Source organism: Mustela nivalis (assembly GCF_964662115.1).
Source record: "Mustela nivalis genome assembly, chromosome: 10".
Taxonomy (NCBI): domain Eukaryota; kingdom Metazoa; phylum Chordata; class Mammalia; order Carnivora; family Mustelidae; genus Mustela; species Mustela nivalis.
Window position 1 is genome coordinate 18,405,285 of NC_139029.1, and position 27,740 is coordinate 18,433,024.

A 27,740-nucleotide genomic window follows, 5' to 3' on the forward strand; every position below is an offset into this window, starting at 1 on the left:
CCCACCGAACCCAGGCTGGGAAGGCAGGAAGGACACACAGCTGCTCTAACCACTTCTATGCTCCTGGATCTGCAGTGCTGGTCCTGGGAGCTGCGAGGAGGGAAGGGAGCCCCAGAGAAGCCCCAAGGGCCTTGACCTTCTCTGTCTCTTCCTAAAGGACCTTGGCCAAGGGGCTGAGAAGTGCCTGCTAGATTGGGGGATGGAGGGAGCTGCTCCTCTTCGATGTCCTGCCTTCTCTAGGCTGGGTTAAGAACCCAGACCCCTTGTCCTGGCTTCTTCGACTGAGAGGCCAGAAAAAGTGTGGGCCTTGAGACTGGAGTTGGGGGAAATTAAGAGGAACGCTGGTAGGCAAGGTCCCTGGGGGTGGGTCTCCCATCAGCTCTCCTGCCTGATCCGCTGCGACCCCATCACACCAAGCTTCCAAGTTTTCATGTCTTGACTTACCTGCATCCCAGAACACTCTTCCTCTGCCACCCCCTAACCTAGCTGTTCCCTGCCCTTCCTCCACATCCCAGCCGATTATCCCTTCTTCCCAGCACCCTGCCCTGTGCTCTTAAATGGTTCCCATCCCTCCCCTGTGTACCCCCTCTATTTCCCTTCTTATCCTGTTGCTGAGTGTATCACCCTCCCTGTTGCAACCCTCAGCAGCCTGTGAGATCTCTGAGGTCAGGTGAACACTCTCACAGTTCGTCTGGGCCCAGGGCCCCCTCTGGTGGCCGAGGGAGGCCTTACACCTGAGCCATGGAACCAGGGCTGGGAGGAAAGAAGTAGGGCACACACGTGGGAAAGGAGGCAGGTGAACAAATCCTCACCCCAGCCCCAAATATCAAGGTGCACAAAGATGAAGATACCTGGGAGCATATTAGAAAACAGCTTATGTTACAACAACAACAACAACAACAACAAAATCTACAAAAAATATTTCATCCCATGGAAAGCCTCCAGGGCTGGGGAACGGGAGGCGGTCAGAGTACATGCACGGTCCAGATCTGGGACGCCCGGTCCTTGGCCAGCTCCCACAGCACCGCGTGGTCCCGGTCGTAGCCCCGGCCACCTGGCAGAAGGAGGGAGATATGGGGAGATGCTTCTTTGGACCCCAGTGGCCACAGCTCCCCTCAGGTGCCTTCTCCCACATACCGGCCCCCTTACCCTTCACATCTAGGATCCGCCCTTCAAACATCTGGCTGCAGATGTGGCCCGATTCGCTGATGCTCCAGGTCTGGCGGGGGAGGCGGCTCTCAGCCCACAGCACCGCCTTGGAGCCCGTGCTGGGAGGCCCGATCACCTGCAGGCTCATGGTTGGGGCCACCTGAGGCCCCAGGAAGTCATCAGTGACTCCGCCAAACCCCATACCCTTAGCACACACCCGGCTTTGAATCCTGGCTCTCACAGACTGTGACCCTGGGTCAATCTCTTAATCCTTCTGAGCACTGGGTTCCCTGGGGATGGGAATCTCTGCACGCTGGCTGCTGCAAGCCTTCAATGTGAAAAACCGTGAAAGGTCTGGAAAAATGGCTCCTCCAGGAAGCCTCTCATGACTGACTCCCAAAGCATAAGACTTGGCATAAGACAAGCTTTCACCTACTATTGTCTGTGTGACTTTCGGCCTGTTACTTAACTTCTCTGTGCTCTAGTTTCCTCATCTATAAAATGGAGAGTATGGCAAGACCTGCCTCATTGTGCCCTCTGAGGATCGTACAAGGCATTCGTGTGAAGGGCTTACCACAGCACCTGCCACAGGTTCTCTCTTGTTTCAAATAAAAGGCGCAACTCCTTCAGTGGCCTACAAAGACCCAGAGCCCTATAACCTTGCTACTTCCCTCCCTAGCCCTCCCATGATGTGAGCTGGCTGGTCCTGTTGCAAGGCGGGTTCCCACCTCAGGGCCTTGCTGCTGCTGTTTCCTCTGCCAGGAGAGCGCTTCCTGCGGACACCGACATGGCAGCCTACCTCACATGCTGCCTTCTTGGAAAGGCCCTCTCTTGTCAGAGCTACAGCCACTTCCCAGCCCCCGTTCATTTCTTTTTCCCCTAGTGCACCTCTTGCCCCCCAACGTATGGAGATGTTTTACTCATTTAAATGGTTTCGGTCTCTCCCCACTACGATGTCAGTTCTGGAAGGCAGGAGTCATTTCTATTCCGGGCCCCTAGCTCATAGTAGGTGCTCGGGAAATGTTTGCGGAGTGAATCTATCTTTATTAATAGGATCCAAGTTCTGTCCCAGGATATCAGAGCTGGGAGTCCCCTTAGAAGTGTCTGGTTCTACACTCTTGTTTTGCAGATGGGGAACGGAGGCTCAGAGAAGAGCCCAAACGGCCCAGGGGAGCAGAGCCTGCCGTCTCCCCCTCCCCAGGGTCCTGGCAGGTGTGTGTGTCTCTCTCTGTCTTTCTGGCCCGATGGCAGGTCCCCACCGGCTGGGACTTCCCCACACAAGGAGCCTTCGAGGGCCTGGGGCTCTAGGGTCCCCTTCCCAGCCCCTCAGCTGGTACCTGGTTCTTCAGTAGCCCATCCTCGTAGTACCAGACGCAGCTGCCTCCCGCTTGAGGCTCGGAGACCACCACACGGCCCGCCTTCATGTCCTCTACGTGGTCTGGCACTGCCAGAAATCCCCTCAGGGCGGCATTCCAGAGGCGAAAATAAACCCGGCGCTGGGGGGGGTGGGGTGCGGAGAAGCTGAGAGTGAGAGCCCCCCCCAGCAGGGCTGCTCCCAGCTGGGCCCCTGACACCCTCAGCTGGGGAGCCGCAAGGATCCCCAGCCCTCTAGTCCCTCCTCCCTGCCAGAACCCCTCCTTCTAAGCCCCTTCTTCTCTCACACATGGGTATCAGAGGGGCAGCCGAGGTACACACCCGTGACCACAGACACCTGCGGCCACGTGCTCGGGGACATGTTGGCAGAGACGCCCCAGGTCCCCGTGGTTGGGCAGAGGTTTGCAGCAGCCACAAACACACGGACACACAACACACACAGCCATGCACACACAGCCCACCACCCCCCAGCCGACTCCACACCCCATGTTTGCTAACAGGACAGACGCAGGTAGGCACATGGACATGCACACACACACTGGGCTGAAGAGCCATGGTGGGGCGGACACCTGGTTGTCACACATCAGACCAGGCTCTGCCACAGATCAGCCAGGGGTCCTGAATTGTGGTGACGGCACTAACAGAAGAACCGCACCTAACGGGTGCTGAATGCTTACCCACACGAGTACCCTTCTAAGGGCTTTGCAAACATTATTTATTTTCAGTCCTTAAGACAACTCCATCACATATGTTATCCCCATTTTATTTCTTTCCTAAGATTTTCTGTTTGTTTGTAAGCAATCTCTGCACCTGAGATTTTTAGTCCTAAGTGGATAAATGTACTGCTAAAAATTTAACAGTAATGCATTTATTATAATGCCAATGAAAGAAAAATCCTACACACACACACATCACACCCATGATTTTATGGGTATCACTCTTTAGAAGGAGGATAAAGGGAAAACAAAAAGTGAGTCAGTTTAGAAAAAAATACTGAGTAGATAATGTTTGAAGAGGCACAACGATGTGGCAAAATTGTGACAGAAGTACCCCAGTGCTGAGTTTGGGCAACATGGGAAGGGCATGGCGCGACAGAGCGGCACGGGCACGTGTGAGCCGACGTGCTACTGACCTGCCTGATGGGGTAGAGGGAGCCCACCCTCTGCGTCCCGCTGTACGTCAGCCAGTTGGTGATCTCGCAGCTGCCCACCAACCACTGGCGGCCCCGGAAGTCACTGTGCTCACACAGCACCCAGCTGGGCCCCACAGGTGCCGGAGATGCAGAGAGGAAGACAGACAGACAGACAGACAGAGGAGGAGGCACAGATGTCAGAACATTCTCTACCTCCTTTCCTCTCACACTGAGGCTTCTCTGCCTGGTATTAGGGTCCCAAGTGTGGGGAGGGGGTGCCGGGAAGTAGATTTGGGGTTTGCAGGACAAAGGAGGGTCCTAGAGGATCCAGGCTGGGGGTCCAAGGCCCTCCTCCCACTACCCCACTCCCTCCCTCCTGGCTGTGGGGTGGGGAGTGGAAGGGAAGAGGGAGGGGACAAGAGGCCAGAAACCCAGCCCTCACTCCCCGGCAGCCCCCACCCTTGAGCCCCCCTCAACACACTCACATGCCCCCGCTGATCCGCACGGACAGCACGTGGTTGTTGAAGCCCTCGGCTTGTAGGCTGCGCACCTCCCTGTCCAGCTCAATCTCCTTCCCCTCGAAGCACTCCAGTCCATACAGGAAAATGGAAGGCTCTGAAAAGTACTGGGGCCGGGGGGTGGGGGCATGGAGAAGGGCTGAGGCCGAGAGAGCCCCGGCCCCTGCCTTGGCCCCCAATTCCAGATACTCCAATTCCCAGATCCGCATTTCAGGCCCTCTTCCCTCCTGAGCTCCGCCCCACAGGGCCCTGGACTCCCGGACACTGGCGGCAGGGTGTCCCGCAGACTCTCAGATGCAGCAGGTGCCAGACTGGAACCCCACCGCCCCCTCAAATCTCATCCCAGTGCCAGTGAATGCCACTCTAAGGACAGTGATGACAGCAGTAATTACAGCAATTCTCACGTGTTTAGGGCTTAACCACTGGCTGGATTCTGCACTACGTGCTTTCCCTGATTTCTTTACAACTTTTCGACATTTCTCTAAGGTAGGTGCTAATATTATCATCCCTGCTTAACAGAAGGGAAACTGAGCGGGGTGCCTGGGTGGCTCAGTGGGTTAAAGCCTCTGCTTCAGCTCAGGTCATGATCCCAGGGTCCTGGGACCTGGGCCTGTTTCCCTTCCTCTCTCTCTGTCTGCCTCTCTGCCTACTTGTGATCTCTGTCTGTCAAATAAATAAATAATTAAAAAAAAAAAAAAAGAAGAAGGGAAACTGAGTTTGGAGAAGATTAAACCCCTTGCTCAAGTCCCTAGAGCTGGGCTTCAGAACCACATCTGTCTGCCTTCAGAACCCGGTGTATATTTGCGGAGCTTGGACTCAGCAGCTGGGCTGCCTCTGGGAGAACTCGGCTCTGCCTGTTACCACCTTTGTGGCCTGGAGCAAGTTGCATGACCTCCCTGTGCCTCAGATGCACATCTGGAGAAGGGAGATAATGGCAGTAACGAACCTCACGGGGTTAAATGCCTTAGTGCCGGGGAAGCCTGTTAAACGCTGCATGGAGCCAGTCTGTGCTCCGCGGTCAGCTTCCGCGGTGCTGCCACGGCCAGCCCACCCTATCCTCCAGACTCCGGTTCCTTACTGTGGATGGGCCACATCCGTCCACCTCCTCCCTGGTCCAGAACATCATCATTTGTTCCTGCCTACGGGAGCAGCAGCCCTACTGCCTCGTCCCCACCCACCGACCCTCCCCACACAGCAGAACAGGCTCTCCGTAGGCCTCCCTGCACAGAACCCCCAGTCTGCACTCCAGGCCCTGCCCCCAGCCCACCCGAGTGCTGCTCCCTCCTGTCCCCACACCACCTCTAGATCTGGACACACCACTCTGCAATCTTCTTTATGTCAGTATGGCTGTGGGTTCCAGGAAGGCAGGGTTGGGTCTGATTCATTTCAGCGTCCCCAGGACCTATCATGGTGGGCCCTCCATAAATCTCTAGTGAGGGAAACTACCTTTGAAGCCAGAGGCTCAGGGGAACCTGGGCAGTTCTGACGAAGACTGGCTCCAAGCTCTGGCAACCTCACCCACAGTGAGAAGAGACTTGGCACCCAGCAGCCCCCGCTGCCTCAGGGGCTGCCTGGACCCAGACAAGGTGACTCACCAGGGGTACCTTCTGGAGAGAGCCCAGGACTGTGGAGGCTAGGCAGCCCATGGCCGTGAGAGTAGGGAATTCGCCCTCGGAGAGAATGTGCTGGTCACCCTCGAAGTTCTTCTCATCAAACAGGATCCAGCTGGGGAAGGGGAAGAACGGGGGATGTGAGTAGGTATCTGAGCTTGGCCCATCCTGTACTTGGCCTGCCAGACCCTCTGACATGCAGCAGAGTAGAGGCAGACTTGATTGTGACCCCCACGCCCCCAAGCTCATGAGAGGCCAAGGGTGTTCAGGCCCTGCAGCAAGAGACTGAAGTCAAGACTTCAGAAATAATGGAGCACCTGGGTGGCTCAGGGGGTTAAACCCTTGCCTTCGGCTCAGGTCATGATCTCAGTGTCCTGGGATCTAGCCCCGCATAGGGCTCTCTGCTCAGAGGGGAGGCTGCTTCTCCCTTTCTCTCTGCCTGCTGCTCTGCCTACTAGTGATCTCTGTCTGTCAAATAAATAAATAAATAAATAAATAATCTTTAAAAAAAAACAAAAAGACTTCAGAAATGACTGCATAAAATCGCACGGCCTCTAGGGAGGAAAATCAGGCAACACGAAGCAAAGCTCTATGTACAGTCACTCAGCAATCCCATTTCTTGCAATCTTGAAACCTTTAAAAACCTGAGATGGCACCTGCACAAAATTCTTTGTGCAGCGCTGTTGGCCGTGGCCGTGGGGAGGCAGCCCACAGGCCCATCAAGAGGGGACAGTCAATTAAACTAAGAATATAGATCAGCAGCTTTCTCTACCCACAGGTCCTGTCCCCATGCCTTAATAAACTGCTATTCTGCACCCCGAAAAAGCCCACCAAAAAATAAAACAAAACAAAAGCCCACTAAGAATGTAGAGTATAATAACAGAACAGTGAAAAGGAATGAGGACGAGCTCTTAAAGGGATATAAAGAGATCTCCACACTGTTAAGGGAAAACAAACAAGGGCAGAACAGTGTCTGTAGCATGCTTCCCTTTTGAAAAACTGTGATAGAACCCGCATAGCATAAAATTCGTTCTTTCAAGTGTACGATTCCGTGGTCTCTAGTATATTCGCCAGGTTGGAGTATACATCTTTTTGTGTAAGAAAATAGGGGGAGGGGCACCTGGGTGGCTCAGTGGGTTGAGCCTCTGCCTTCAGCTCAGGTCATGGTCTCAGGGTCCTGGGATCAAGCCCCGAGTCGGGCTCTCTGCTCAGTGGGGAGCCTGCTTCCCCCTCTCCCTCTGTCTGCCTCCCTGCCTACTTGTGATCTCTCTCTGTCAAATAAATAAATAAAATCTTTAAAAAAAAAAAAAAAAGGAAAGGAAGACACAGGAGCACTTTCTCCACCACATGGGAACATAGGAACAAATCAGCTCTTTGCTAGCTAGGAAGTGAGCCCTCCCCAAAGAGCTGAGAATGGGCCTGCACCTTGACCTCCCACTTCCCCGTCTCCAGAACTGTGAGAAAATAAATTCTCGTTATTTAAGTCTTCCAGAATATGATATTTTGTTGTAGCAGCCCAAGCTAAGAAAGGGACACTGTAATTTTTTATTTAATTAAAAAAAATAGGTAGAAATGTAAAGTATTCCAAAAATTTAAATAAATTAAATTAAGGAACCTGAGCATATACCAGTATGGCATAACCACACACACGAGAAGTATTATTTGAAATGTCTTAACAACGATATTTTGAAGTGGGATGTTGGTGAATGTCCTGAGGACAAAAAGAACCACAGAGAAACCTCAAACAGCATTCAATGCTTTTCACAGTTAGTAGTAATATTCGTATTATTGGGTTCCATATAAATACCACTGGAATTGGAATCCCTTGGTAGATAACTGATTTCAAGTTTAAGGCAGAAATGTACAAAATTATCCTGGAGCATCTTATTGTACCAGAAAAACAAGGAAGTTATAAAAAAACTGCTGGAGTCATATCAAAAGCAGACAATTTGAAGGGGCTCCCAACTGCCAAAGACAGAATGATTAGGGCACACAAGAGAATTAGTTACTCCAGTGGATGGAGGCATTTCAATTACATATAAATCCATGAGTTCATAACAATACTTTAAAAAAAATATTTCCCTAGTCAGCTCTGGAGGTTGCTAGGGCACCAATCCAGAAATTATTCTGAAAATTGGTCAAGAGAAATTGATCCTTGGCAAAGGATCAAACTGCCTTTTTTGTATAAACTATTTTGGGTAAACAAATAGTTGAAAGGGGAATGCTCTTTATAGATGTATTCCAGCTAACACATGTAGAAGAAATACCAAAAATCTTAAAATCATCATTTTGTGACCTAGGCAATTATCATCAGTGGATAATAAAACCACTACATGAGAGAGAAATGGCAAATCTTATTTTTTTACATGGCAAATCTTACAATGTAGAGATTTTTTTTAAGATTTTATTATTTTTTTAAGATTTTATTTATTTATTTGACAGAGAGAGAGAGATCACAAGTAGGCAGAGAGGCAGGCAGAGAGAAAAGGGAAAGCAGGCTTCCCGCTGAGACCAAAACCTGAGCCGAAGGCAGAGGCTTAACCCACTGAGCCACCTAGGTACCCGCAATGTAGAGATCTTATTATCATTAAAAGTGGGACAACCAGGCATGTGCCTGACATAATGCAGTAAGTACAAGGTACCACCTATACAGTCTTCTTGTCAACGGAACAAAACACCCTTACCCTCATCAAGCGTCCAGGCCTACCAGTTTATAGGAAATACGGGACACAAAGGGGAAAAAGGCACCAGAAGGAAGCAATAAGCCAAATTCAGAAGAAGGGAAACTTACAGGGCAAATTATTGGTTTTCTTATCTTTTCTTTCTTTCCTTTTTTTTTTTTTTTTTTTTTTTAAGAGAAGGAGGGATGCAGAAGAAGAGAGAGAATCTCAAGTAGGCTCCATCCCCAGCATGGAACCAGATACTGGGCTCGTGGGGCTCTCTCTCTCACCACCCTGAGATCATGACGTGAGCCAAAACCAAGAGTCTGTGGCTTAACCAACCGAGTCACCCAGGCACCCCTTATTGGGTTTCTTTAAACAAATAAATGGTATAAAACAAAAAGAAAGGAGAGAACCACTATAAATTAAAGATCAAATTGACCAAAAGCAGTGTGTGGACCTTGTTTGAATCCTGAGAAAAACAAACCCATTTCACAAAGGCATTTTTTTAAAGACAGTGGGAGAAATCTGAACATGGACTGGACATTAGGTAATATTAACAAACTACTGTTAATTTTATTAGATGTGATAATAAATTGTGGCTGTGTGGGTTGGGGAGGGTCCTTTTTTTTTTAAGAAAAGATTTTATTTATTTTTTTTTTTTTACATAGATCACAAGTAGGCAGGGGGGTGGGGGGCCTGATGTGGGGCTCGATCCCAGGACCCTGGGATCATGACCTGAGCTGAAGACAGAGGCTTTAACACTCTGAGCCACCCAGGTGTCCCAAGAAAGGTCCTTTTATTTTTTTTTAAGATTTTATTTATTTATTTATTTGACAGATCAGAAGTAGGCAGAGAGGCAGGCAGAGAGAGAAAGTGGGGGAAGCAGGCTCCCTGCTGAGCAGAGAGCCTGATGTGGGTCTTGATCCCAGGACCCTGGGATCATGACCCAAACTGAAGGCAGAGGCTTTAACCCACTGAGCCACCCAGGCGCCCCGGGAAGGTCCTTTTTTTTTAGAGATATATATTTAAGTATTTGCTTGTGCAATTTTATGTTGGGTCGGGGGATTTTAAAATGTTCCACTAAAAAAAAAAAAAAAGGCAGAGAGATAGATGAAACAAGATTGGGGTTCTTTATGCTATACTATCTACAAGTTTTATGTTTTCCATTAAAACTTTATTTTGCTTTGGGGCGCCTGGATGGCTCAGTGGGTTAAGCCTCTGCCTTTGGCTCAGGTCATAATCTCAGGGTCCTGGGATTGAGCCCCGCATCAGGCTCTCCGCTCAGCGGGTCAGCAGGGAGCCTGCTTCCCCCTCTCTCTGGTGACTCTCTCTCTCTCTCTCTGTCAAATAAATAAACAAAATCTTAAAAAAAAAAAAAAACCCAAAACTTTATTTTGCTTTAAGATTGAATGATTCGGGACAGAATAGCTAATCTCGAGGAGGAAAAATCATTTCACAGAAAGACCCTCCTACAGCCTGGATTTCCAAGCTGAGTTAAGTGCTCTGGGCAAGTGGGCCCCACTTCTACCCTCTCCCCATGTCCTCACCTGCCCCCGTGGACTCGGCAGGACTGGGCCTGGAAGGAGGCGGGCAGGGAGGCCTGGTCATCCTCGAAGGAGATGTGGTCGCCCAGGAAGTCGGGGCCGGAGAAAAGCTGAATCTGCAGGCAGAGACACGAAGAGAGGAGAATGGAGGGCGATGGAGTGGGACAGAGAGAATGGGAAGAGGAGACATGGCCCCCACCAGCTCCTTACCTTTGAGACAAAGTGCAGATTGTGCTCGCCGACCTAAAGGAGGGCCCAAAGTTTCGAGACTTAGGGAGGGTACCAGCCTCTAGCCTCAGTTTCCCGACCCTTTTCACAGCTCTCGGGTAGCTCCCCCGTTCCAGAGGCCCCGCCCCGCGCTCCAAGCCCACCCCTTCCAGCCCCGCCCCCCAGCAGTGGGCTCCTCCCCAAGACCCAAGTCCCCGCCCCCAGGGCCCCGCCCAGCGCGGCTGGCTCGCACCTGCAGGACCGGCTGCAGCGAGGCGAGGGCGCTGTTGCCGGCGCCCCAGTCGTCGCAGTTGCGGTACACGCCCTTCTCCAGCACGTACTGCTCCCCGGAGAAGCCCACCTTCTCATAGGCCACCCACCTGCAGGGAGGGCGGGGCGCGGGTCAGCGGGGCGGGGTCGGCTCCTCCGCGGGACCCGATCCTGGCCCGCAGCGCTCCCAGAGCCCGGGTCACTCACACGCCGCTGAGCACGTGGATGGCCTGCGTGTGGGGGCCGTGTCGCGCCAGCTCCACGTCCGGCAATGCCTCTCTCACCTCCACTCCATGCCCCTCGAAATCCATGGCCTCAAACAGCACCACGGCCGGGTCCTCAAAGTCCTGGGCCCCAGGGATAGTCAGATCTCTCCTGCCCACCCACGGAAACCCCCAGGAGTGCCCAGACCTCGGGGACGCAGCCCACCAGGGGATTTTGGAGTGAGGCGATCAGTATGGCTTGGGAAAAAAACAGCAGAAAGGCAAGAGGCTACTAGACCTCAGGGAACACTTCCAGGCGCTCTGGAGAACTGGGAAAGATGGCACAAACTCTTCCTTCAACAGACTGTACTGGGGGCGAGGGTGGGGGGCACCTGGCTGTGGCCACAGGCAGAGAGATGGCCCAGTTGTTCTTGCTTACCGTCCGAATGACCCGCAGGGAGGTCAGCGCCTCATCATAGCCTCCCCAGTGTGACCAATCAGCATATTCCCCCTCCTCCAGCAGGTACTGGTGGCCCCGGAAGCCTGCCTTCTGGTAGCCCACCCAGCTGGGGGAAGGCGGAGGGACAAACAGACTTGGTCATGGAAGGCCCATGGCTGTGTAAGACAGCTGCCCCCCTCCCCTACGCAGACGGGGCCATTCCCCAGGCCCCACTGTAGAGGCCAGAGGGGAGGATGAAGAGGAGGAAAGGTTCTGAGTCCTCACCAGCCCCCAAGAACCCGCAGGGACCCCACAGAGGCCAGGTGGGGGCTCTGGCTGTCCTCTGGCTGCTGAAGGTTGTAGATGTCTCTGCTCACTTCCCAGCTCTGGCCCTGAAAGCCTGTGGCTTCGTAAACCACAACCTGGGGAAAAGCGGGTGGTGTGAGGGCGCTGGGGAGCCAGCCAGCCAGGGAGGCCCTGCCTTAGTTAGCCCAGAGCTAAGTCCTCCCACTCTCACTGAGCTCCATTCTCTTAGGTAACTCCTGTTTCTTTTCTCTGACCTCTGACCTGCTTCTTACATCAAAAGCCAGTTTCCAGCGAGCCCTTAAGATTCCACCTTCCCAAACCCAGCTTCCGTTCCCCCGCACTCTCCTCCCCTGTCTTCCGGTCCAGGCTGTGTTAGCCACCCGCAAATCCCACACACCCCACCCAAAGGCCCTCTTCGACCCTGCAGCCCAGACTCTTACCTTGGGCTCCCCTGGCTTCTCCACATTTGGGCAGCCCTGCAGAGGAGACAGAGCTTAGACACCAAACCAGAGGTAGAGGAAGAAGAGGGAGGACGGGTAACCCAGGATTTACTTGGTCCTGAGATCCCTAAGAATGGCCAACCCCCTGTCTTCCCTCTGTCCCAGCTGTTGGGCTAATTCCCCCTCTCCTCAATCCCATTCTTAGCAGGAGACCCCCAGGCCCTGCCTCTTCCCCACAACCTGCAGGGCAAGGTAACTTGTGACCACTTGCTCCTTACCAGTCTCATGGGCTTCAAGGAGCCCACCGTAGAGTCCAAGGCACCCCAGGCCTCTGAGGTGAGGTACTCTCCAGGCTCCAGGATGCAGGGAGTGTCTTCAAAGTAGGGCTTGGGGTAGAGCAGCCACCTGGGGGGAGAGGAAGAGAGACAGCTGTACCCCAGAGACCCAGGGACACAGATTGGTGATGGGGGAAAGGTTGAGAGGGGGGAAGAAGCCCCCATCAAGACGATGCGGAAGGACAGTTCAGACCTCCATAATCTCTTGCAGTAGCCACTCCATCTGCCCCCTTCCTCTGGCCTGGCGCTAATTTCACACAGCTGGAGAGTTCTTTCTAGCACACATACCTGCTTAGGGACCCCCAGTAGTTCCCTATTAGCCCCACAATATAGTCCAGCTGCACAGAGGCTCTTTGCTATGTCTCCCTTCCTGACTCCTCACATCTCACCTTCTGCTTTCTTGGGCCAGACTGAACTTTCGAGGCTTAGTTCTCTCGCGTCTGGGCCTTTGCAGGTGCTATTCCTTCTGCTAGATATACTCTTCCCCACACAATTAACAAATATTTAGGGGAATCTACCCCATGCCAGCCCCTGCTTCAGGCATCAGGGAGACAGTGGTGAACAAAACGAGGGCAATCCCTCCTGCCCTGCTCTCCTTATGCTAAGATTCTCCTGTGGCCCACTCATCCCAGCTGAGATGTCTCTTCCTCCAGGAAGGCTTCTCTGACTTCAGACTGGTTTGGTGCTTTTCTGTGCTCCCCCATCCCAGAATTCTGATCACCACCGCCTTCTTACTTGCCTGTCCCCTCCAGTAAAGTACTGCCCGAGGGAAGGAGTGTGTCCTATCAGCTCTGTGTCCACAGCACGCTGCACAATGAATGTTAAAGGAAGGGATTCCAGAATTGCCCAGACTCACAGTCCTGCAGAGACAGTGGCGGATGCCACCTGCAGGGGCCTGTCCAGGCCCTGGGAGTCCTCCAAGGCATCCATTAGCTTCACTTGCTCCCCCTGGAGGCCCTCCTCAGAGTACAAGATGATCTCTGGGGTAACATAGTCCTGCAAGACAGAGGTGGAAAAGGGTATGTAAATAGCCCCCCTCAGAGACGTCCCCCCACCCCGCCCCTAACAGCTTTCCCCAAGCCTGTCCAGCCAGAGTCCCAGGGCGCTTCTGGGAGACCTCCGTGGCCATCTCCACAGAAGCCAGGAGGGTGACTGGGGTGTTCTCTGCAAGGTTGGCCAGACAAGCCTGAGACCAAAGCCCTCTCTTTGGCACTGAACCTTTGGTACCTGTGACCAAAGTTCCCAGTGGGAGCCTGCCAAGTGCCATGCCATTCACCTTGTTTCTGGGTAGCCTGAAAATCCAACCCAGAGAGAAGGGGAATGGACAGCTGTCACCTGAGGTCTAACTTCGGCTCTTCCTTTGTAAACCATTCCTGCTCTAGTCCACACTGTCTTCTACCTGCATCTCATCCCAGGCAGCAGCGGATGCTCTCTGCATTCTGGGTGTTTCTTTCCCGCTAAGACCATTTCATTCCCTCGCTCCCTCAGCAAACGCTTATGAAGCATCTGCTGAGGGCAAGGCACCATGGAAAGGGCATGTCCTACTCCATCTCAGCCGGCCCTCCCAGTGGGCGCTCTTACTTCACTCACAGGCTAGGAAAGTGAGGATCCGTGCAGTTGGGCGGCCTGCCTGCGGGCACCCAGCCCGGACGTAGCAGAGCACAGAACAGACCTATGGAGTGTGTGTTCAATGTTGCAACCAACCCCTCCCACGTGCCTGGCACACATGAGGAGCCCAGTCCACGCTGAATGAATGAAATGAAACCAGGTCCGCCCGACTTCAAAGCTCTCATTTTTTTCTCTTCTACCTCATTACCTCCTACATGAAGATGCGTTTATTGTGAGAAGCTCACAATAAATCGTCCACAAACATTTGTGTGTTTCTGGAGAGGCTTTCAAAACCATCTCCTCCTTTGCATAGCTGGGCCACTGCCCTGGTTAAGACTCGTCCGCTCTCGCCCTCTTACTGGGAGGATTGCAACAGCTCTGTCTTGGAGGTGCTCATGCTTTAATTTAAAAAAAAAAAAAAAAAAAAGTGTGATAGGCCCTGCTTTTAGGGTTGGGCTTTCTCTTCTGTGTCTCCCTACTGGCCAAGACAGTTTTGTCAAGCTTAATTTCGGTAGTCTGTACATCTGTGTTACAAAAATTATTTTGTTTTTTCCCCCACTTTACAGATATGGAACTATAATATTGACTGGGCCTGTTCAAACCACGCATTTCTCCCTCCAAATTCAGAGGTGCCCCTCACCTGGAAATCACAGCCCTGCCTGGTCTTCCTGAGTCCCAGATTTCTCCTCCCCACAGCCAGAGGGATGTTTATGAATCCCTAATCTGATTATATGGCTTTCCTGCCTCAGGTCCCACCCTCATACCCTAGCTTGACCATGAGTCTGACAGGGCAGAGAGCAGGTCTTCCCCGCTCACCCGCTGCCTGGCATGGTGCCTGGTACACAGCAGACATTAACCAGCATCTGTGAGCAAATGAACAAACATCCGTGGCACCCTGGATCTGACCTTGGGCCTGAGATCCCAAGCCCAGGGCAGGGGGGCTGGCTCCTGCAGCCACTCCCAACGTTTCTGTTGCTCTCACGAGACCCTTCAAGCCAGCTCCAATTTCCCCAGGCTGCTTTCCCAAGCTGGGACTTGGCCTCTGTCTGCCTCCTGCCTCCCCAAGGCAGGTCAAGCACCCCAGAACTCCTTTCTTCCCCAGGTGGAGCTCTGAGATCAGGACTCTACAGGCGAGTCCATAGTGAGCTCCCTTCAGGCTCCTCAACCATGTGAGCTCTCCTGGCTATTCCAACTCCAGGCACCTGAGGCTGTCCCCATCCTCAAGGGCTGGGGTCTGGGGAAGACGGGGCAGCATCTGGTGTCCACTCCCAGCCACTCACCCGGACAACTCGCCTCAGGGAACCGATGCCTTGAGTGCTCCACACAGACTCCGGAGCTCCTAAATCCACCATTCCTTCAGCCACGACCAGCTTCTGGCCCTGGAACTCGGGCTCTTCGTAGAGCACCCAGCTGTAGGCACAGAGACCCAGGGTCACCGGCAGGGAGAGGGTGTAGCCACAAAGCAGGGTGGCTGAAGGGGTTTCAGCCAGGTTGGCCTAGGCACATCTCACCACCCTGGCATCCTCCAGGTCCACAAGCAGCCCCCTGCCTCGTCCTGGCAGTCTGCACTCACCAGCCTCGAACTACCCTTACGGAGGCCACGTGGGCCCATCCGGAAGTGTCGGCGATGTCTTCCCAGACCTCCCTGCGGCTGCCTTGGCAGCCAGGCTCTGAGAAGAGGATCATCTAGAGAGGACACAGAGGGAATCCTCAGGCCCCATCCCCAGATCCTGGCCCCCTGCTGCCCGCCACAGCCTTCCCCCCACCCACCCCCACATGGCGTTCCCCCCTTACCTTTCCAGGTCTGATGTTCAACTTGCCCTGGGTCTTTAATGCTGGGCTCTGGCATGGAGGGAGGTGATAAAAAGTCTTATGGTGTGGCCTCCTTACTGCCTCCCCATAATCTGTCATTCCAAGGATCCCACATGTTCCCTACTGGCCTCCACTCCACTGGTCCACAGAGGATGTCACCAACCTCCAGGGAGCTCATCACCCCATCCCAGGGGTGTGGGTGCCTATCACTCCTTTCCCCCAGCTTCCAAGAGATCAGAGCCACCAAGCCCTTTGAGCTCCAGAGTGCAAGCCTTCTGCTGTGTGAATAGGGAAACTGAGGCCCAGAAGAATGTCGCTTGTATAAGATCACACTAAACCAGACATCAGACTCAAGGCTCTGGCTTCTCGAGACTCTCTTCCCAGTGTCCTGGTCCTGATACCATTCAAACCCTGCCCCAGGTGAGTCCAGCTGTCCCCCCTGCTCCCACCACCTTGCTCATCCAAGGCCTCACTTACCCAACCCTCCGGAGGCCAGGCACAAGCAGGCTTCTCCAACGGTGACCTTTCGCTGCAGAGCAGGGGCAGCTGTCCTGGCACTTTCCTGAGTCCCGGCGTCCCGTGGGGCGGCAGGGCAGATAGTTTTGTACCCAGTGGTTCTGAGGCGGGGCCCTCCTGGGGGGCAGCCACCAGCCCACCGAAGAGAAGGCTGCCTCCGAGACGGGAAGTGGGCCTGCTCCCTGCTGGCCAGTCTGGCCCCAGCGCTGAGGGGACACCCTTGGCATCTGCCACATGTTTCTTCATCATCTCCAGAGGAGAACGAGAGACCTGGGGGGGCCTCACAGGGCGAGAGTCCCAGGAGGGCCTGGGCCCAGCTTTCTCCTGCCTGCGCTGGAGCTTCTCATCGTCGCTCAGGTAGGGATTCTCTGGTTCTTCCTCCTCCTCCTCTTCCTCTTCCTCCTCTTTCCCTTCTAGTGTGGGTGCCTCCTGGAGGCTGGGTCCCAGCACCCATGGTCCAGGCTGGTCCTCCTCGATGGCGGGCAGCGTAGCGTACATGGCCAGGTAGGAGGAGCGGGGGGCTCGTGGCAGCCGATGAGTGCGGAGGATCTCAGGGGGCTCCATGCTCCGCAGCGTATCCAGGAAAATCTCTAGGTCGGCAGCCAGGGCCACCTCCTCCAGGGATGTCTCTGGGACCATCTCGCCCTCAGTAGAGTCAGGGACAAGCTGGGACTCCGGGCTGGCCTCTGCTACCATCAGCACCAGGGCAGGAGGGGCTCCAGAGCTGGGGGACACCTCGCCCCATGAGGAGGGGGCAGGGAGAACAACAGCATCCGGGATAATCCCCTTCTGGGTGGAAAATGGGGTAGCAGAAGCACTGGGATCCTGGACAACCTCTTTCTGGGTGGGAGATGAGGTGGGACTCACCTCGGAGCCCTCAACAACCTCATCCTTTTGGGGGGATGGGAAAGAGGAAGCAGTCAGGCCTCGAACAGCCTCGTCCTTACTGAGAGAAGAAGCAAGACTGTCTTTAGTACCGTGGACAACCTCTTTTTGGGTGCGAAGGCTGCCTTCTGGGGCTTGGACAACCTGGGCGGGCTTGGGGGTTGAGGCAGCAGGAACACCAGGACCCTGTACAACCTCTTTCTGGGCGAGGGATGGGTCGGCATGGACCCCAAGGCCCTGCGCTACCTCTTCCTGGGTAAGGGAGAAGTTAGGGACATTTTTAGAGTCTTCAACAAACTTATTCGGTGGGGAGGAGGGAGCAGAAAGCCCTCCTGAGCTGGGGACAGCCTTCCTTCTTGTAGAGGATGGAGCAAGAGGCTGTCCAGGGACTGTAACAGCCACCTCACTCTTCACCTTGGGCAGGATGGGGACAGCAGAGGGATCCGTGAGCCCTTCCCTTTTCACAGAGTGTAGTGCCTGGGGTCCCCTGGACTTGACAGTGAGCTGGGTCCTGGGGTGAGTGGGCACCACAGGCTGCTCCGAGGGGCAGACTGGGTCCAGGGAGGGGGTAGGGGTCTGGCGTCTAGGAGAGGAAGGTGACAGTGCCTGGCCCTGGGAAATCTGGAGAGGGGGCTGGGGGAGCCTGGAGGCTCCCTGATCCCTTGGGACCTCATGGGCTCTGGCATCAGGGGCTCTGCTCTGGTCTTGGTCTGGGTGAGCTGCAGGGACATCCTGGTTCCAAGGTGGGTGGACATCCTCTGGAATGCCCACAGGGACCAGAGCAGCTTTGTCCTTTGGCTCTGCTGTCCCTGTCTCAGGCAGCTGCCCTAAGCCTGTGCCCCCTGCACTGCCCAGACCCGGACTCCTTGGCACAACAGCCGTAGGCCTGGGAAGCCGGCTGGCGGCAGGGCTACGCTCAGCAGGCACAAGACTACTTAGCAGCTCCCGGGCTTGGCTGAGGCTGGGTGAGCCCTCGGCCTCGGGACTCACCACCACTGCCCGCACAGTACGAACAACTTTGCGGCCCCTCGGCGGGGCCTCGCCCGACAGCACCGGCCCCACGGTCACAGAGCTGTTCACCCGTCGCTCCGTGTGCCCTCCCACCACCACGGTGGTCTGCACGGTGCGTGTCACCCGACGCTCTTCGAGGCTCCGGGGGCTCCCACTGATGAGACTTACACCTGGGTGGGGGCTTGGTTCACGGGGCCCAGGCAGGGGCACCAAAATCTCATTCCTGGCCATGGCTCCCAGGTGTGGTGGCTTAGTCCTGGGCTCGGGGGGGCTGCCATCACCCTGGTCTATAGCCTCCTTCAGCCTTCCCACTCGCCTTTTCTCCTTGGGGAGTAGTGTGTACTTCTTGGAAAAGATGGGCCCGTGGCTCTGACAGCTCTTGGAGCCGGCCCCATCCCGGGGTCCCTGGTAATTTATAGTCGTTTCTTCCCGTGTCACAAAGCCATTGACTTCCTCTCGACAGTGGCTGTGCTCAAACACCTCCTCCCGGGGGTCTTCTATCTGCGCCCCCGACACCAGGGACACCTTATGAAAACGGTGTCTCATTTCTTCGTGGGCAGGGGGCGGCCGCCGCCATGTCAGCGTGGTGCTTACCACGGGAGTCTCAGCCTGAGCCAGGGGCCCACCTGCCTCCTCCATGTTGGGCCCCGGCGACCTGTCTTGAGGTGTCCTTGGCTCACTGTGCTCCAGCTCCCTGCAGATGGTGCCGGGAAGAAGAGAGACAGGGTCAGGGGGTGATGAGGGTGGCTCTCGGCAGTGCAGAGTAACGACCCCTGCCAAGCTCAGGCTTGGTCACCCCAGGCAACCCATTGGACTTTTTGGACCTTTGTTTCTTCATCTGTAAAATGGGCGTGATACTCCCAGCTTTCCCACCATCTCCCCACTTTCAGATGATCCCCAATGCCAGGGTCCTTCAAGGGGTGAAGCTGAGGCCTGAGCCTGGAAGGAGAGAGAAGGGAGAGAGCAAAAAAGCATATGGGTGGGGTTGTGACTCTACCCAAGGAGCCCTGGATCTAGCCCTCCGGAAACCAAAAACTAGAAAACCAGGCAACTGTTCTGACCCTGTTCCTGGCCATGATAAAGGAAGGAAAGGAAAGATGGGCTACAGCCTCTGGCAAAGCTAAGTTTCCCCTGACCCTGTCATTTACTAACTGGATGACCTTGGGCCACAGCCACTTCTCCCCTTCAAGCTTCATGGGCCAGGCACCTTGCTAACTGCTTAATAGTCATTGTCCTTCTGAATCTTTAAAAGAATCCCATGCGTTTGATACCTCAAAGAATCAATTATAAACAAACATTCCCATTTTGCAGATGAGGACAAAGAAGGCTCAGAGAGGTTAAGAAACTTACCCAGAATCACACAGTGGCAGAGGCAAGACTTGAACCCAACCCTAAGCACTTGACCACCATACTAAACTCCCTAATATAAGTATCTGGTGAACCAAGCTCTGTGGTTTAGAGATTTACTTTTAAGGGGGGTCACAGTAGTCCTGGAGGGATCACCCAGCCCCCACTCCCACTTCCAGGCTGTGCTGACCAGGACAATCCTATTCTCAGATCCCAAGGACCCAAGAGGCAGCCCCCAGGCCATTTTAAGGGAAGCTAAGACCAGAAATGCACCCCTACCCCCAACTTCCCTCCCCCATCTCTATCTTCTTCTCGCCTGAGAAGCCAGTGGAACCCAGAACTTTGATCCTGCTCTGTGGCCCTAGCAATGACTCAGGTTTTATGAGGAACAGAGATGAAAGGGGCTGAGGCCCAGGGAAGCCTGACTTGACTCCAGGAACCTTGGGAGCTATGATAGGGTCTGAGTGGCATATTGGGGAAGGGAGGGAGCTGACATGAATCCCAGACCTTTTCCCAGACCAGAATTCCTGAGAGCAGGGCACAGCCAGACATCTGAGGCCCTAGATCAGGGACCTTTGCCTGAGGCCATGACCCTCTCCCATCCTCACTAAGGAGCCCCTTTTCTTCCAACACAACCATGGCCTTCTTGTTGGGATTCCTACCTTCTCATTGAGCACCCCACTGAGTTTCCTCTTTACTTCTGCAATAATAACTAGGATTTCCCTGAGATTCCCTGCCCCTGAGGCTATTAAGTAGCCGAGCCTGGGTTCTAAGTCACTGATTGATTGATTGACTCATTCATTCATTCATTCATTCATTCATTCAGGGCTAATTGTGTTAGGTGATGTGCTGGGCCCTGGTTTGGTTCACCCAAAGGCGGTGTTCTAGGAGTCTGCGGTCCAAAGAACCGGACGTAAAAACAAGAACCACATCGGTTTTGGCAAAGCAACAGGAGAACAGCTTCAAAGGAAGCCATTGGTCATCAGATCAGATACTGTAAATGACCTCCCAGCAATCAAAATTCCACGCCTTTCTCAAGCCAGCCCAGCCCCTGAACAACAGCCGGGACAGTCACTCATTCCATAAACATGTGGTCATTGGCTTCTGCTTGCACACTTCTGGGGATACAGAGGTCACCATCTGACAGCATCTGATAGGACATCTGTCCTATCCCTGGACAGTCATGACTGCTAGAGTGTTCTTCTAACTGTGCTGGAATCTACCTGCCCATAGCTGCCCCCTTTCATCCTTGCTCTGAAGACACAACACACTCCCATGGCCCAGGATGCCTCCGAGGCTAGCAGAAGTCTTCAGCCCCAGAGCCCTCTCTTCTTCAGGGCCCCAGACCAGAAATGGATCTGTTGGCAGGCTGACTGTGACCTCCAAACAAGGTGTGTGGGGCCGGGAAAGGGAGAGGCTGAGGAGGGGGCGGGGGGAGTGTGGGAAAGAGCCTGGTCTAACCGAACAAGTCCTGGGTTCTCCCCGCTTACCTGTGAGTCACCCCCAAACTAGGCCAAACCAGTCCACAGGCCCACAAACGCATGCTGCGTCACACAGACACATACCGACACCCAGACAGACACCAGCACAGACCCACCGGGTCCCACGGGCACAAAAACAGACCTACACACTTACACAGACAGACACGGTCAGACACACAGCGTTACACACACTCAGAGACACAGTGGACACATGCATCAGACACACACACACACACACACACACACACACACACAAACACACAGACACAGTGACATGTGCCCATGTTCACAATACACACGGTCAACTCACAGCCCTCCTCCCTGCTCGGGAAATCTGCCTACACTCAACACAGCCACACATGAATGCATATATGTCTTACACAGCCCCGCATGCCGCCCCGACTGTGTCCCACCTCCCTGCCCCTACCCCAACATCTGCCAGGGAATGCTTCCCCCAGAAAGGGGTCACAGAGGTCTGGTATCCCCAGAGGTCGGCTTCCTGCTTCTCTAAGTGAGCCCCTAGCCTCCAACCAGAGTCTGTCATTAGCTACCTGGTCCCAAAATAGCCAGGGAGTGGCAGGGAGAGCCCTAGTCCCCTCAGCTAAACCTGCTGCTTCTTCCTTCTCCTCTCTAAGGCTTGCCTCCTCCACGTACCTTCCCTCTCTCCCAAGTCCTTCTCTCCCAGCTGGGGTGCCTGAGCTGGGCCACCCAGGGTCCCATCTCTCCCCCTCCCTTACCACAGGACAAGTTACCCTGACTCCTGCTCAGGGGCCTGGGCGCTTCTGATGCTGCCAAACCCACTTCCATGGGGTCACTGAAAACCCTGTACAGCAACCAGTCAACCCTGCATGGACGGCATAAGGCCAGCAAGTCCTCTGGGAGAGGCAGGTGGAAGCAGTGGTTAAAGCACAGGCACCCAGGTTCAAGTTCCGACCCCTTCACTTTCTACATGACTTTGGGCAAGTGATATGATTTCCCTGAGCCTTAGTTTCCCTATTGCGGTGAAGGCAGTCAATAAGATTAGTCCCGCTTCATGGGGCTTTCTGAGGATTTAAAAGAATTATGCTTACGGGGCATCTAGGTGGTATAGTCGGTTAAGTGTCTGACTCTTGGTTTTGACTCAGGTCATGATCTCAGGGTCATGGGCTCAAGCTCTGTGCCCAGTAGGAAGTCTGCTTGAGAGTCTCTCTCTCTTTCACCCTCTCCCACTCCCTCCTATGCTAGAATGCTCTCTCTATTCTAGAATGCTAGAATGCCCAAAGATAAATAAATCTTTTAAAACAGTAAAATTTTAAAAATAAGAATTAAGCTTAGAAAACAAGCTATGGGGCATCTGGGTGGCTTGGTCAATTCAGTGTCTGCCTTTGGCTCATATCATGATCCCGGGGTCCTGGGATCAAGTCCTGTATTGCATGGGGGTGGGGGGTGGTCCCTAGTCAGCAGGGAGCCTGCTTCTCCTTCTCCCTCTGCTTGCCACTCCCCCTGCTTGTGCCCATCTCTCTCTCTGCCAAATAAATAAATTAAAAAAAAAAAAAGCCATAAATAACAGACACCACCATCATCATTAGGAACTTTTCAGAGCCCTATTTGAGCCCCAGTGCCCCTTCCTGGTGACCCTCGAGACATCACCCCTCCTCAGTGAGTTTCAGGGGGCCCATACTTCCCCCTTTGGGCCTATGAGGCAGATCCAGGGGAGTCATTTCAATGCAAATAAACACCAAGGATTGGGAACCTCGTGCCTGTTCCCGAGGTCGCCACCCCAGAGCCAGGTGGGGTCATTATCGCTGCGACTGCCGCATTAATGATAAGCATTCCTGCTATTTGGGTGGCCCAGCTCCCTGGAGTTCAAAGCACGTCCTGTGACCACCTCCTCCTTCCTCACCTCCAGCTACCAAATCTACTCAACAACTCAAGGCCCAGAGAGGTTAAACTGCTGGTCCCAGGACACCCAGCACTTTGGCTGGGCACCTATTCCTAGACTGAGTCTGTGGTGGGGTATCACTGAGGAGAAGGTCACTCTCCCCAACCCCTCCATGACAAGCTCTGTCTCTCCTCGGGCAGACAGGGAAGAGCAGCAACAGTTCCCCCAAGGTGGCCTGTGGGTGAGGGGAGGGAGAGGAGGGAGAGCTGAGTGGGCAGAAGTTAGCTTGTGCCTGGTGAGCCAAATGAATGGGCCTTGGTTTGGAAAAGCCCAGACACCAGGCAGAGACCCAAAAGTGGGCAGCCAGGCCAGTTTCCCCTCCCGTCATCGCCCCATGTGGGGCCTGATGTCTACTCACCGTCCGTGTGGGGAGCCTGGCGTCCAGCGGGCCTGGTGCTCCTGCTGCTGGGCTGTGACCTCCTGATGCGGTGGGGCTCTCAGCCGGGGCTCCTGGGGCTGGTCTGTCAGGCACCCCGTGATGGGGCGGGGCCCCTGGGGAGGCTCCTGCCAGCCCCTGGATTCCTCAGGGCCGCAGGGGTGGAGAGCTGGTTGGGCAGGTTTAGGCTCTCCACCCTCCTCCCCAGGTGCCCGCCTGTGGCCCTGGAGGGTGATAGCGATGTGGTAGCGGGTCCTCCTGGCAGAGGGACACTTGTGTAGGGTCTGGGCTGGATCGGGCAGGACTGGCCCCGGTGTGACAGGCTCGCCCTTTGCCCCCTCTCCTGTGGGGAAGGGTGCTGGGCGGGGCAGCAGGTTTCCCAGGTTGCCAGGTGGCTCAGGCCTCACAGGAACCCCTGGGGTAGGGTACGGAGGTTGCAGACAAGTGCAGCCTGGGGTCCCTTGCTCCACACATCCAGGAGCTAGTGCCGGGCATGAGGGGCTCTCCAGTCCCACGGAGGCGTAGTTGGCCAGGTCAGAGGCACTGCCCACGGCTGGCCTCTGCAGGCGCCCCAGGGGTTGATGGGGCTCCCCTGAGCTGTGTCGTCTCCTCCAAAGCCAGGAACCACGGCTCCCTGTCCGAAGGTCCCATTCTGAGCAGCTGTGGGATTGGGCCTAGGGAAAGGAGAGGCAGGCGACTGGTGACAGCACTTCTCCTTACCCTCCCAGCGCCCCTCAACATGCTGGACGGTCCTCCTCGGCACGAGAACTGGACAAAAGGGCAGAGCTCTGGGAAGCCGCTCAGTATTTCACTCACGCCCTCCCATTCTGCCTATGAGGGAAGTGAGGCCCCGAGAGGACACTGACTTGACCAAAGTCACTCAGTGACAGCCCTACTCTCAGGCCAACTGCCACCTTCCCAAGCATCCACAGGCCTCTGGCCCTTTAGCAGCAGCTTCTTTGGGGATCAGAGGCTGCGTGCATGTGCACGATATGAGTGTCTAGAGCCTCGGCCCCCTGCAAGCTTTCAGAGAGCTTTTAGATGCCTCCCCTATCCCTGGGACCCTCACAGCCTGAGATTGCTAAGCACATCCGGGAGGAGGCACCTGGGCATAGAGATGTACCTGGGCCATAAGGGAGTCGGGGAAGAGGGTTCCCCCGAAAGTGAGTAACTTCCATCTACTATCTTCCCTTGGGGCCCAGCCTGGCCGTGGGAGGGAGGGGAGAGGGCCAGCGATCCCGGGCCCATATGGACGCTGCTCCCCAAACCACGAATTCTCAGGAGCAGGCTTGTGTACTTGGCAACAGAGGAGCCAAGTTTGGGGCCAAAAGTCCTCTCTGCATGGGCCCTTGATCCCAAATACCTCAATTTACTCATTTGAGAAATAGGTACAGCCTCTTGCTCCCCAGGGGCTAAATACCTCAAGAGACAGGAGGGCACCGTGACTTAATGTGGGGGCCTGGAGCCAGGCAATCCAGGCTCAAATCACAGATCAGCTACTTCCTAGCCACAATCTCAGTGTCCCTGTGTGTAAAATGGGTATGATAATAACAGTACCTGCTTCCTGGGAGTGCTGTGAAGACTGAATGAGATAAGCCATGCAGAGTAACCAGCACCTAATGAGTACTCAATTAAATGTGAGTGATTACGAATGGTATTCTAGACCACAGACATACGGCTGCTGAGCCACCTCGAGGAGGCCTTCTGCTCCTCCAAAGAGAGGGCACCCTGTCACTGCTCGAGCCATGCCTCAGGTCCACTGAAGACGGGGAACTGTGCCCAGAAGGTTAAACCACCAGCCCAGCTTTGCCCCTGGGGTTGCAAGTCAGGAATTGGGGAAAAGAGGCCAGAGAGGAGACAAGGGAGTGTAGAAAGGGGGCTCCTGGGTACAGGTACTGGCCCTCCAGGCTTCCCAAAGGGCCTGAGCATTAGGAAGCTCAGGCTTCCAGAACATCTAGACCCTTGCTGGATGTTCTACATCTATGGCTTTCTTTCTCACAACTCTGAGCAGCATTATTGTCCCCATTTTGCAGATAGAGAAACTGATGTGGGGAGTGATCTGCGCAGGGTCACACAGTGAATCAGTGGCAGAGGATTAGAGAACTCCAGGTGCCTGACTTGTAAGTCAGGGTTCTCAGGGCCAGCCCGGCCCCTCCCAGAGCTTCTGACCCCACTCCTTTCCCACCTCTTGGGATTCTCTCTTACCTTAAAACTGACATTGCTGGTGCTGCCCAGGTCCTGGGCCAGGTCAGGGCAGCTCCGGCCACCCCAGGGCCTAGGAAGGAAGCACAGGAAAGAGAGTGAAGTAGCCTTTCCCCCCTCCCACGCTCAGACTGGACCCTGGGGCCCTCCCCAGGGCGCATAGGCAGGCTGAGCTTCTGAAACCTTAGGAGTGGGGCAAGGTCTACACAGCAGCCTCCCCTCTGCTCCCTCCCCCAGCTGTCTACTCCCCAAATGAGAGGACAGACAGATGAGTTTGGGACAAGAGTGGGGACTAGGTCTACAGTAGAATCAGAATATAGAAAAAGTATAGCGTCTCATAGTTCAAAAGCTTGCCATGCACTGAGGCCCTCTGGGGGCCAGGCTAAGCCTTAGATATGGTGCTTACGTGATCTCCTTTGAGCCTCAAAATAATCCTAGAAGGTGGATATTATGCCCCTATTTTTCAGATGAGGAAACTGAGGCCTAGAAAGATGAAGTGACTCACACAGCTGGTGAGCCTTGGAGTTAGGACACTAGGACCATCCCATTCCAAAGGCTGGTTGGACATCATGGCACTAATGGGGGCAAGATGGGGAAGTGCCTTGACCGTCTCCCCCGTGCACCCCGCCTCCAATCCCGGGCAATCAGCAGGGATCAGAGAGGCCTGTTCCTTAGTGCTGAAGTCCCACTCCCACATCTGGTGAGAACCGCGTCCAAAGGCACACGCTCGGGCTGTATCATCAGGCTGGCCCCTGAGCATGCGCAGTCTCTCCCCTGTCCTCCCAACCCCTGACTCACCAGCAGGCCAACACTGCCTCCTCTCGAGTGCGGAAAGGGAGGGGCCATGCCACCTGGGCCCTATAGGGCAGGTTCTTGCCAGACCAGGTAATGGGAGAGGGCGTGTCTCCCTGCTGGGGTGGGCAGGGCAGTGATAGGGTGTGGGTACCCCCTGGGGCACCCAGGCTTCCAGGCTTTCCAGGGTGGCTAGGCCCTCCCCTCCCCCTTTCTCTTTGGGGTGAGAGAACAGCACAAACCCCTCCTCTCCCTCTGCGCCTGGTGCTCAGGTACCCCACCCCTCCCACAGCTGCTAAAGACAGCCGTGTCATGATAAGATCAGAACAAATTGCCTGGTAACTACCTAGAGACACAACACCCCAGTGCCTGCGAGCACATTCCATGCGAGCACATTCCATGCTCTTTTCCGATACGGGGCCTCTGAGCCACTGGGGTCCTCTTCACTCTCCCCCTCCCGGCCATTCAGCTTTGCCACGCAGAGCCTTTTTCCTTCCACTCCGACGGTGGCTACCAGCAAATGGGCTCAGAGAGAGGAAGCAGTATGTTCAAGGGGACCAAGCCAGCGGCAGCTGGGGTTAGGACGGAGCTCTGCCCAGCCCCCCACCACCGGCTTGCAGTCCGGGAATCTCTCCCGGCAACAGAGCAGCCCAGTGCTTCAGGATATGGGCCCTGGAGTCAGACTGCTTAAGCTCATAACCTAGCCCCACCTCCTCCCAGCAGTGTGACTGCGCAGGTGACTTCACCTCTCTGAACCTCCATTTCCACATCTGAATCACACGAACTACACTTGCCTCATAGCGCTGCTGTGAGGATTTAAATGAGATAACCCACGTAAGGCAAGAAGCAAGTGGCAAATAAAGATTTATTGTTACTACAGTCTGGGGCGACAGGGGAAATCGTGCCATCTGAGGGCAAACGTAGCGCGGTCTGCGACACCTCAGGGGCCTGTCACGCTCATGACAAAGGGAATGAAGACGAGAGGGAAGCTGGCCTAGGATGTGACAAAGTCCACAGCGGCGGGGGGGGGGGGGGTTGGGGGGGGGGAGCCTACGTTTGCCTTTAAACTGTCTCCGGAGAAGAAGTCATCCCCCCTCCCGCCGCCTGACTTCAGGAATTGCAAAAGTTGTTTTAAAGTTTCAAAGAGCGCAGGTTGTATCTAAAAACCATATTCACAGGGGCACCTGGGTGGCTCAGTGGGTTAAAGCCTCTGCCTTCGGCTCAGGTCATGTTCTCAGAGTCCGGAGATCGAGCCCCGCATCGGGCTCTCTACTCAGCGGGGAGCCTGCTTCCTCCTCTCTCTCTCTGCCTGCCTCTCTGCCTACTTGTAATCTCTGCCTTTCAAATGAATAAATAAAATCTTTAGAAAAAAAATTTAAAAATAAAATAAAATAAAATAAAAACCATATTCACAGTCATATATCCAAAATCGTAGTACACTGTCACGTATATTTTTATGCTCTCAGACACTCGTACACGCTTATTTGAACACTCACTACCCTCTAACACACACATACGCACACACCCCTAGAGCCCAGGGGTGCCCCTGCAGACCTCCCCCATCCCCCTCACCTATCCCGGGCTCTGGCCTCTTCCCGG

The 27,740-nt window shown here is 54.6% G+C and overlaps 1 protein-coding gene across 2 annotated transcripts; it reads right to left on the reverse strand.

Annotated features, from left to right (window-relative positions):
• Positions 1 to 859: 859 nt before the first annotated feature.
• On the reverse strand, positions 860 to 27,740 carry CRYBG2 (crystallin beta-gamma domain containing 2). Of its 2 annotated transcripts, XM_082684729.1 has the most exons (22): positions 27,714 to 27,740; positions 25,353 to 25,422; positions 23,130 to 23,821; positions 16,088 to 18,716; positions 15,593 to 15,640; positions 15,372 to 15,484; positions 15,079 to 15,208; positions 13,047 to 13,186; positions 12,134 to 12,260; positions 11,856 to 11,891; positions 11,395 to 11,531; positions 11,110 to 11,236; positions 10,675 to 10,814; positions 10,451 to 10,577; positions 10,201 to 10,233; positions 9,994 to 10,106; positions 5,769 to 5,898; positions 4,141 to 4,280; positions 3,656 to 3,779; positions 2,487 to 2,645; positions 1,150 to 1,309; positions 860 to 1,054 (listed from the first exon to the last, which is right to left on the reverse strand). In XM_082684729.1, exons 4-22 carry the CDS (start codon positions 18,659 to 18,661, stop codon positions 966 to 968), a joined length of 4,647 nt encoding a protein of 1,548 aa, XP_082540855.1. In that variant the 5' UTR covers positions 18,662 to 18,716; positions 23,130 to 23,821; positions 25,353 to 25,422; positions 27,714 to 27,740; the 3' UTR covers positions 860 to 965. The 2 variants fall into 2 exon arrangements, with proteins under 2 accessions (XP_082540855.1, XP_082540856.1); XM_082684730.1 differs by lacking the exons at positions 23,130 to 23,821; positions 25,353 to 25,422; positions 27,714 to 27,740 and adding an exon at positions 18,847 to 18,956.

Excerpts from the sequence above, each read along its gene's own strand:
- CRYBG2 (XM_082684730.1), bottom strand. Across the intron at positions 15,641-16,087 it reads CCTGGCCTCCGGAGGGTTGG|AGCCCAGCATTAAAGACCCA; the intron begins GTAAGTGAGGCC and ends CCTCCATGCCAG. Across the intron at positions 10,578-10,674 it reads ATCCACGTGCTCAGCGGCGT|GTGGGTGGCCTATGAGAAGG; the intron begins GTGAGTGACCCG and ends CCCTCCCTGCAG.